This window comes from Caloenas nicobarica, chromosome 25 (genome assembly GCF_036013445.1).
Source record: "Caloenas nicobarica isolate bCalNic1 chromosome 25, bCalNic1.hap1, whole genome shotgun sequence".
Lineage (NCBI taxonomy): Eukaryota > Metazoa > Chordata > Aves > Columbiformes > Columbidae > Caloenas > Caloenas nicobarica.
In genome coordinates this window covers 2,319,199-2,329,063 of record NC_088269.1, presented here as the reverse complement: position 1 = coordinate 2,329,063, position 9,865 = coordinate 2,319,199, and the positions used below count along the sequence as shown (strand labels likewise).

Below are 9,865 nucleotides of genomic sequence, written 5' to 3'. Positions count from 1 at the left end.
TTTCTTTCTATGAGCTGCAATCGCTTTCTGTCAGTAATTGCAATGTATGGAGCAAGAGACTTGAGAAATTGCCTCTCTTCGATTCCAGATCAATAAATATGTATGTGTGCGAAAAGCTTAAACTAAACTCCCGAAGGAAGCCCAAATTATGTTTATATCACGGGCCATGTTAATTTGTGCAGGCCTGGAGGAAGCAACTTCAGTGCTTTGTTCAGCTTTATTCACTAACTGAAACGTTTTCATTGAAATAAAAAGTTTCACCAAAATGAAGTAGTTTCCTGGTAGTCTGCTGTTGTTCTTAGTTTTTCAACGCTATTCTGTCTCACTGAAACAAAGAGGCTTTGTTACAGTTACTTCAAAGTAACTTCCTGGAGACTTGACATATTAATTTGATGCTATTTACTACTGTATTTTATTATTTTGTTTTGACAAATGTCAAACATCATGTGCCAGAATGCTGTAATATTGGTCCCACAGGAAAGTGGAACTTTTTGTATCCGCATAGTTGGTGCCTAAATGTAATACATTCAGAATAAGGATCAAAATGAGTTTCTGAGCATTGAATTGTCTGTCAGAAGGAAATCCCATATTCCAGCCAACAGCACTAACCAACGAAGCAAAGTGTTTGCTTCTTCCAGACCACGGGAATTTAATCATCATATCACATTCTGGCAGGTTTCTTGCTCTGATGGGACTGTCATTACATTTCACAATGATCGTAGTTATTCAGATTTAAACAGATTCAAGTTCAGACTGATGAGGAAGAGAAGGGGACTCAAAAAGAGGTTGCTGAGCAGAGACATGACAGCAAAGGCTCTGCTGAACCTGAAGAGATGCCAATACTGGGACTCTCAAACTCTCCATTTCTGGACATAGATATATAGATACTCTTAACAGTGCAGAAAATGGGAGCTGCTCACCTTACAAAAAAGATTCTGCTCAACAAGGAGGAGAACCGAGCTTTATCACTAAACACAATTCCCATGATCTACAACCATCACTTCAGTAACTCTGCTGCATGGAAAATACAGCTCTTCACCTTCCCTCGTTTAATTCAAATTGTCATTTCCATTCCAAAGGCCACGCATTAGCATTCCAAAGTCACAGGACTTTCTCCTCAGCTCTGCTTTTCTCACATTCAGGATGCTGAGGCAACCTGAACTCTGAGGGAATTTTTGTTTTTTAAACAGAAAAAGAGATACTCTCTTTCGAGACACCAAGAAGAGGTCTAGCAAGAGTCTTTTGCGAAAAAAATACTTCAGCTGCTGTAAACTAATCCAGCTGGAACTCCATAAAGGTGTGGGGCCCTCGCCGCCGCCTCAGCCGCCTCTTCCCGCCGTTTTTCCCGCCCGTTTTTCTCCCCTCAGGGCCCGGTGGCCCCTCAGCGTCTCCCGCCGCCGCCTCTGCCCCTGCCCTGCGCCCGCTTGCGGGACTGCGCAAAAGTGAGTTTGGACAGGAAAACCCTCCTTTTTTTAAAAGAAGTGCTGTTCACAAGTAATTCTGCAGTCTTTACAGTGATCCTCTGCCACTGAGTTAGTTGACACACAAAAGAAAACTGAGCAACGTGACACAAAAGCCCAAATACCCATGAACCTCCCTAACTGAACAAGCACGGCTTTCAAGAAGAATTTACGTCACAGAAAATAAGCTGAGGCAAGGTGAAAAAAATTATTCTTGCCACCTGAAGTAATAGACACCCACAGGATTGAATAGCCTTTTTATTATAACACAATTTCCAGTGGCAATGTTGTATTTGGCCCCTGTACTTGGGTGCACTCTATGGTTACATGGTACCTTCGAGCACATTTTGGAAGGTACAATGGCTTTTATTTGCTTTGTATACTATAAGGCTTTTTTAAAAAAAAACCCCATAGTCTATGTCTGCTCTAAAGTTTGATGTGAATTTTCAAAAGTAATTAGTAAAGACCGGAAAGTTACTATTAAAAAAATCCACTGCAAATGGATTCTTATCTGATAACGACCAGACTCTGGCTGGCCAAAAATCTGCAGAAGTACAATCCCCATATTGATGAAGTACTTACAGCAGGAAACAAGTTTCAGTGACATGCAGACAGAGATACAAATGACAAAATTATTTCAACACTTAACTGCTCCACACCTGATGCTGAAAACATATATAAGGTGGATGGTTCCCGTTGCTCCTTCGACCTGCACCAGCATCAGCTCTGCAGTCAAGATGAAACTCACTGTGAGTATGCGGCTTTTCTTCCTTATAAACTACAACTTTGATTCAAAACCATTGCCTTTCTCTCTCTGAAGTGTCTTTAGCACAATGTCTCTACCAAAAAAGAATTCTCTGGGGAGAGTTTTCTCCTCTAGGGAGAGCAACTCACACCCCATTAAGCTAATCAGACGAGGAGGTAAGGCTTTTGTTAAAGGTTTAACTACACATTATTCGATCTACAGGAAGCCTAATCCATGTCCATTTTTGTCCACGCTTTTGCACAGCTGGAGCGAGGAAAAAGGAAAAAGGCCCTCGGATTCTCCTGACCGGCTTTGTCAGCCAGAGCTGCAGTTACACTCTTGGTTTTGCTTTTCCTTTCAGATTGTGACCACTGTCCTGCTCGGACTCTTGCTGACTCCAGCCCTCGCTGAATTCGTGAGTACAGGGACCAGCTCACACACACGTTGCTGCTGTTTCTCTGGGCCCTGCTGCTGGAGCTTTCCTTGCTTCTGTCCCATGCCTTGGGCACAGAGAAATCTGAAACTGCTGTCATGCATAGACCTCTAAAACCTCCAGATGACCATTTGTCATTTTGGCAATACTCTGGCCATTATAGGCGCTTACGGTGAACCCACATTTCTGCTCTTATAGCAGCGATTTTCTAAAGCTTTGGGGAGAGAACGGACTAATTTGCGAGTCTAAAGTGTTGTTTAATTTTGTGTTCTAGTTTCAGAACCAGCTAGTCACCAGGGAAATCCAGGTTAATGGCGGCGTCCAACTCCTGAGCATCAACAGGGAAACGCGCGTGGCCATTATTGAGCAAAACAGCCAAATTGGGACATGGAAAACCATTTGGAACTTCAACACGGTGAGCGGCAAGGAGCAAGCTTGTTCGGAAAATGTACAGGGAGACTAGTTGTGCTAAAGCCGACTAAAATACAGGACTTGCTTCTTTAGTCTTAATATTTTGAGTATAAGTTTGATGGTAAAAACTCTCCACATTTTTTACTTTCTGAATGCAATTTTAATTCCAATCTTAGTTATTGAAAAACTGAATTCCTAGTTGTCAATAACTTTATTTTCCAGGGCTATATTGCAACTCAACTGTTGTCCGAGAGAATTTGCTACATTTCCACATTGAACACCAACCTGATACCCAGCTTTGATGTACTTCCCTCAGTGCTTCAGGGCTTCCAGGTGAGATCAAAAGGGATGCTTGTAGCGGAGGGTTTTCACGAGTTTGCAGTGTTGTAGATAAATTCAATGTCAATCCCAGTCATCCTGGCTGCCTACATCTTTACCCTGGGGTTCATCGAGCTATTTCTTCCCTGTACTTTTTCTTTCTTGAGAGGATGAGGTCTTCCAAGCGGCAGGATTGTTGTTCTGAACAGTAACGTGGCTTGGGAATTGGCTACGGGACGGTTTTCTCTGAGCAGGTTTAGGTTTGCAGGTTGCTCTCTTTAGCCTCCCTGCACCCAGACTCCCTCAGAAACACCTGCTGCAGGAGCTGAATTCAGCGCTTGCCAAGGGCCCCAGAGTCACCCAGGGGGTGAAAAGCCCGCACTAAATACACTGCTGAGGAAAACTCCAAACACCGAGTCATCATCCAGACACAGGAACATGCACAGCATTCAATGGACCAAGGCACTGATCGTGCTGCATTCTGTTCTTTGATGTTCAGGGTCTGAAGGGTCAAATACAACCCCTACAGCAGATCACATATGTCCTCGGCCAGACAGTTGTCCCTGCACTCGAGGTTTATGGACCTGACATCTTCAACGTGTGCGGAGCGGTCACATCCGTAGTGGCTTCTCCAGTTGCTGGTGAGTACAAGCAAATGAATTCTCTCTGTAACTATCCCGTATAAACCGGAGCCTTACTGCAGGCTGATTGTCTGCAAACCCTGTATGACAAAGATGCTCTACAGATCAGGTGCAGGCTGTTGCATTCGGACACAGCAGCATTTCCACCCCCTCGCTGTTAGCTTTTCTTTAGTCATTTCTTTGGCACTTGAGAAGGCTCATTTTGATTAAAACATGAGTGCGATGTGCCAGGTATTAAAGGCTTCCAAATAGCGCACAGACCACCTTGACACCTTATCTCACAGTATTTGGTTTTGTTTTTCTTGTTTGTAAAGAACTCCCAGCCGTCTACAACGCAGGAGCCTGCAATGCGCTTAATGTCCTGAATCTTGTGCAGCTGAACTACTGCCATCCCAACATCAAGGTCTGAAAATCTCACCTTTCTGGGACCACAAACAGAGGCTTGATCACTGCTGCACAAAGCCAGTCCCGATGCTGTTCTTCCCTGACATCTCCTCTGCCAAGTGTTCCCTTCCTGATGATTCTAATGCAGAAACAGGCCAATTGTTGACCACAGCTTTCAATAAAGCGCCTTAGCATGGACTAACTCTGGCTACTTTCTCATTACTGCACCCTTGATTGTATCTTTTTTACCCCTTTTTGGCTCTTTCAAAAGCCTGATCTTGACACAGGGCACGACCGAGGTGGGCAAGCGTCAGTGTGGCCATCACAAAGAAGGTCTACAGAGTTCAGACCTTCCTTTCCCTGTCCAGGGAAAGATGTCGAAAGAATCTTGTTTCATGTGCACAAGAGCAGGACAATGCAACAGATTTGCCTTTTTTTAGGGAAGAGGAGTCTAAGTTGTAGGATTTAGAGAGTTGTTCTGTTCCTAAAGTAGACTCCTATATTTCCTATATTTCCTCTGTTCTAACAAAAATGGCAGGATGCCCTGGGTTACCCTGTGAATACAAATCTCTCTCTCAGAACACCAGCCATGCAACGTCCCACAGTTTCTGTTCCCCTCTCACCCATCCCCAGAGGTTTATTGTGCAGCAGTTGGAGAGGAGACAGAGTTCACTTCGGCCCATCTCAGGCCAAAGCAGCTGCATTCCCTGCATTAGCACACACCAGTCCCTGCAGAGGAGACAGACAGGAGCTTGTTGCTGCCTATCTCCTTCCTTTTGCTGTCACACAAGTTTTCGGAATCCCCTTACACACTATCAGCTCTCCTACTCAGGCTGAGGCTAAATATGACAGGAAGAGGCAAGAATCAAAGCTGAGGAGGGATTTTCACTTTATTGATAGTCATTAGACACTATCCTAACAGAACCTTTCAGCTCTCATCGTGCCCTGCTCTGCCTTGGCACTGGCATTTCGGTAGTCAACTCCTGTTTTAGCAGGGACTGGAAAGAAACATTTTAGCAGTAGTATGTATGTTTTAAAGCCAAACGTACATGAGTGAAAGAAAAGACCCGCAAAATTATTATGTGAAATGCAGTCAGTAAAGTTGTGCCTTTCACTCTGTGCAGCTCTGCTCCCTCCTGCTGGCCACATGTGCACGTACTTGTACCTTAAACCAGGGAAACCCAACTGCAGGAGATCCAAATATTCATTTAACCAAACAGCGCTTCATCAGAGCTGTTTGCAGGTTCCCTGCTCAAAGTGAGACGCGTGTTTTGAGGTAATCACTGTTACCGAACAGACTGCAAAGGAAAAGACTGAGTTTGCGTCTTGGGAGTCACAGGGGACTGAGAATCCAGACACCTGTGCTGAGGCTGGGACTTGGCCATTAGAGCAAGATTATTCCTGTGGTAATCTGAGGGTGTGAGGGAAACAATGATTTGCGGAAGATAGGATACTTTTTATAGCTGTCACATTTTTTGCAACACAGTGTTTGTGGGTCCCATCTCCCCCAGTCTCTGCTGATGTGCAAAATCTGTCTCATGTGCACCCTGAAAATATGCATGGAGACAGGACGAGCAGATCTCAGGAAGGTCTGGCCCTGCAGGCTGGACGTCCCCAGCCCCGCATCACCAGCTGATACAATCGCAAAACGTCCCGATGTCACAGAGCGTTTCCAGGACGATCCCTGGCTGTCCCCAGGGTCCCCTGGCCGCTGCCACCACAACCTCTCTTGCCAGATCTCTGGCTGCCCTCACTGGTGACCTCTCTTGCCAGATCTCTGGCTGCCCTCACTGGTGACCTCTCTTGCCACATCTCTGGCTGCCCTCACTGCTCGCCACGCTCTGTGCCGCAGAGACGAGGCAGACGCAGACATTGCCGTCCTCATCCCTTTCGACTGCCACAGCTGAGACAGGTGAAGTCCTGAGACTCCTCCTTCCCTGCCATAGTCCAGCAGCAGCCACGAGCTCTATTGCGCCCAGTGGGATTTGCATCCCCAGGCCTTCAACAAGAAATCCAGGGCGGGGGAATCCACAACTGTGCTGGGCAAAGGGTCTCGACACCCCCATCATAAAATCTGGCCTTTTATCAAGAGCTTTGGTGTTGTCTGGTGAGACAGGACTCACATGGTACAGGACCAAGGTGTCACCAATGGGTGACCGAGATCGTTTAAAGAACCACTGTCAAAGATATTAGCCAAAGTGGTTTTAATACGATGTCGGAAAAGTGCGACTTAACAAAGCTCCATAGCAAGGTTCACTACTACTGTACAGCACAATCATTTGAACAGTGATTGAGAACTACTAAGGCACAAACCAAAGTACCAAGACACAATTCTGCTTTTTCCTCAGGCTTTTGAAGCATCTCCCAGCATGGACGGAGCTTTTGTGGGGACTTGGAGACCTCACCGCCCACGGGGCCTCATCACGGCCCAGTTCACCAGCCCTGGACCCAAATACTCGGTCCAGGGGACAACGGGTAACACAAGGATCAGAGTGGTGTGTGGCACGTTCAGCACACCTGTGCTAAAATCAGCTACAAACCCACTTCCCTTTTCTCCCTAGGTTACATCAACCACAATCCCACCAAAGTCAAAGCCCCTGCGTACACATGCAGAGGGGCAAAAGCTCCTGCGGAAGGCGGCTGCTCCCCAGGCCCTCGCTATTACGTGGAGCCCTCCATGACCAGGACTGGGAAGTATGTGGCTCCAGCCTACGCCATCACTGGACGTCCCAGTATAAAGACAGACATCACACCTGGACCAAGTGAGTAACATTCCTCCAGCTGTTTGTTCAGACAAGACAAGGACATTTTCACGTTTCCCTGCTAGAATGGCATAAAAGACAGATGGGTACAAAAGACAGATGGGAAGAAAAGACAGATGGTTACAAAAGATAGATGGGTACCAAAGGCTCAGCTCACCCTTTCAATGAGCTATTGATGTTTTCTGGCAGTTGGCACTCATGCAGCTGTTAGGGAGGGCAGCTCTTGGTGAAATTGCCTCCTTGGCTTGAGAAAAATGCCAGAACTTCATCGCTTTTGTGCTGTTGTCCTCTACCGTAGGCGATTACAGCCCGGAGAAGTCCAACCGGCATGTCTTTAAGTGCCCGCCTGAGCCGTCCATGGGCTTCCGGAACAGGGGCGTGAAAACCAACCTCAGCCCAGGTAAGTGACTGCAGGGAGATGGAAACCCTTGCAGCTGGGGTGGCCTCTAGTGACAATCTGCTGCTCAGCTTTTCAACCAGAGTGAGCTGGGAAAGGGGACAGACATCCCTCCTGCCGCGCTGAGCAGGCTTTGCAGGGTGCCTGTCTCTGCGCCAGAGGTTTCTTCCCTTCCCGTTCCTCTTGCAGGTCCTGGCACCTACACCTTGCCCAGGGTGCTGGGCCCCAACACGGCGCACACGTCTGCCAGCCCGTGCTACTCCATGAAGAGCAGGAGTCAGCGGGATCGCTACGATGCTGATCTCGCCAAGGTGAGAGTCACATCCAGGGGCCGCAGACACACAGAGAAAAATTGCTGCCCATGCCTCCACCAACTTGCAAGACAAGGGCTGTGGGGTCCCCAAATCCTTTGCCCAGCTCGCTGAACTGGTGCATCCCGTGCAGGGAACAGGGAGGAACAAACACCGGCCATTTTCACCCAGTGGCTCCCCTGACTCTCTTACAGACCCCAGGTCCAGCGGCGCTCCCAAAGATCGACCTGGACGTTTTCAAAACCAGAGCTCCCGGGTACTCCATGGGAAGCCAAACTCAGCTCCGAGACAAGACGGTCAAACCAGGGCCGGCGGACTACCGCACGGGAAGGGTAAGGCGGCCGCCTTCTGCTCCTGCGAGGCTTTGCCAAAGCATCTCCCCTTCCGCTGGGGCTGCCTTGAGCTGCACAGTGTGCTGCTGCAGTGACAAGTTGCAGGACAGCCCTCCTGTCCCTTCCCTTGTCCCCAGCCCAGCAGAGGGAAGGCAAGGAACACTGCTTTTCCCTTCCGCTGTCTCAGCCAGTAAATGTTATGGGCTCGTGCACTGCGAGCACTTCAGGAGGTCACTCCTCAGAAGGGACAAGCAGACACAGGTCCCTGCCTTCCTAATGCTGGGAAGACGAATTTGGAGGGGAGGTGAATCCAGCAAAGTCTGGCTGGAGCTCGACGTCCTCTGGACTCAGCCCCAGCTCAGCTCACCTCAGCTTTTCACACCAGCTGTGATGAGCTTTTCAGTCTGTTTGCTGCTGAAAACTAGATTTTTCTTTTGCTGTCTGCAAACACAAACTCAATGGATGTCTTCTACCTCCTGCTAAACTGTTTTTCTCTTTTGTTCACATACGTCCCCCAAATGAGAAGGAAATGACAACAAATAACAGCCTCAGGACATCTCGAGTGCTCTGCTAAATACTTGAGGTTTCCAACAAGCGTGCCACAGCAATAGGTGCAGTGAGCTGGAGGCTGCAAGGCACACATACAGCGGTGTGCGATGAGGAGCGGCCAGTGCACATCGGCACCCTTGTTCTGGCAAACGGCCGTCGCTGGGGACAAGTCTGCTGGGTCAGGACGCTGAACTCCACTGCACCCACAGCCAGCCCTGACCAAAAGGAGACAGAGAGAGATGCAGAGCGGCTGTTCAGAAACGGCACTGGGCTCAGGGGGACGGGCAGGGCAACGGGCACCCAGACAAGCAATGACAAGTGCCCATGGTCACCTTTTTCTCCTTTACCCCTTCCAGGTGGAGCTGATCAAGCCCCAGGCACCTGCAGCCACGTTTGGACTGCGCCATTCCGTGTACACCACTCCCCTGATCCTCGATGTTTGAGATGTGTTGAATAAAACAATGTGTTCCTCAGAGATGTTTTTTCTTTACCTTGAGACATGAGGAGGAGGCTTCTGTGGGCGAGGAAGAGCTGCTTGCTCTGTTTAACCTTTATGCCTCAGCAAAAACCCTACAAGGGTCAGACTGGAGAGCACTGAAATCCTAAGAAGCAGCGATGCAGACAGGTCTAACTGCACATTTTCTCCTTATTGCCCTAAACCAGGAGATGCAGACAAGTGCCTGCAGGCAAAAGTGGTGATTTGCCCTTCGAAGCCTTTGTTCCAGCCACACGCAAATGTCTAGTGCTGACAAACCTGTGCAAACCGTGCACAGGCACAACCTGGAAAAGCCCAGGCGACCTGGCAACACACACAGGACCTGGAAACACAGGCAGCAAGAAACACATGCACGACGTGGAAACACACGACCTGGAAACAGGGGCACAACCTGGCAGCACAGACAGCAGGAGCCTGAGACAGACCCAGTTCGTGTCCTCTGCCAGTGTCCGGGTGCAAACTCGAGACATTAGAGAACATCCGCTGCCTTAGGCACCCCTGGGGTACAGACACCTCGCCTGAGGTTCTCACGCCTTGGCCTCTCACGTTTCAGTTTTGAACTCCTGAGCTTAATAGAAAATATTTATGTAATTCCTTTCTGAGAAGCAGGGATGAAGTGGATCTAT

At 48.3% G+C, this 9,865-nt stretch overlaps 2 protein-coding genes across 2 annotated transcripts; both read left to right on the top strand.

Annotated features, from left to right (window-relative positions):
• The first annotated feature begins 2,146 nt into the window (after nucleotides 1–2,146).
• LOC135998593 (gastrokine-2-like) lies at nucleotides 2,147–4,417 on the top strand. The gene is made up of 6 exons (XM_065651836.1): nucleotides 2,147–2,209; nucleotides 2,567–2,620; nucleotides 2,913–3,053; nucleotides 3,272–3,382; nucleotides 3,867–4,008; nucleotides 4,323–4,417. The coding sequence occupies exons 1-6, from the start codon at nucleotides 2,147–2,149 to the stop codon at nucleotides 4,415–4,417; spliced, it is 606 nt and encodes a 201-aa protein (XP_065507908.1).
• Nucleotides 4,418–6,761: 2,344 nt separating this feature from the next.
• On the top strand, nucleotides 6,762–9,186 carry LOC135998567 (ciliary microtubule associated protein 1A-like). The gene is made up of 6 exons (XM_065651802.1): nucleotides 6,762–6,867; nucleotides 6,954–7,154; nucleotides 7,453–7,554; nucleotides 7,741–7,862; nucleotides 8,057–8,194; nucleotides 9,100–9,186. Exons 1-6 carry the CDS (start codon nucleotides 6,762–6,764, stop codon nucleotides 9,184–9,186), a joined length of 756 nt encoding a protein of 251 aa, XP_065507874.1.
• Nucleotides 9,187–9,865: the final 679 nt, after the last annotated feature.

Excerpts from the sequence above, each read along its gene's own strand:
- LOC135998593 (XM_065651836.1), top strand. The coding sequence starts at position 2,147 with ATGGTTCCCGTTGCTCCTTCGACCTGCACCAGCATCAGCTCTGCAGTC. Across the intron at positions 2,210-2,566 it reads CAGTCAAGATGAAACTCACT|ATTGTGACCACTGTCCTGCT; the intron begins GTGAGTATGCGG and ends TTTTCCTTTCAG. Across the intron at positions 3,054-3,271 it reads CCATTTGGAACTTCAACACG|GGCTATATTGCAACTCAACT; the intron begins GTGAGCGGCAAG and ends TTTATTTTCCAG.
- LOC135998567 (XM_065651802.1), top strand. The coding sequence starts at position 6,762 with ATGGACGGAGCTTTTGTGGGGACTTGGAGACCTCACCGCCCACGGGGC. Across the intron at positions 7,155-7,452 it reads AGACATCACACCTGGACCAA|GCGATTACAGCCCGGAGAAG; the intron begins GTGAGTAACATT and ends CCTCTACCGTAG. Across the intron at positions 7,863-8,056 it reads ACGATGCTGATCTCGCCAAG|ACCCCAGGTCCAGCGGCGCT; the intron begins GTGAGAGTCACA and ends ACTCTCTTACAG.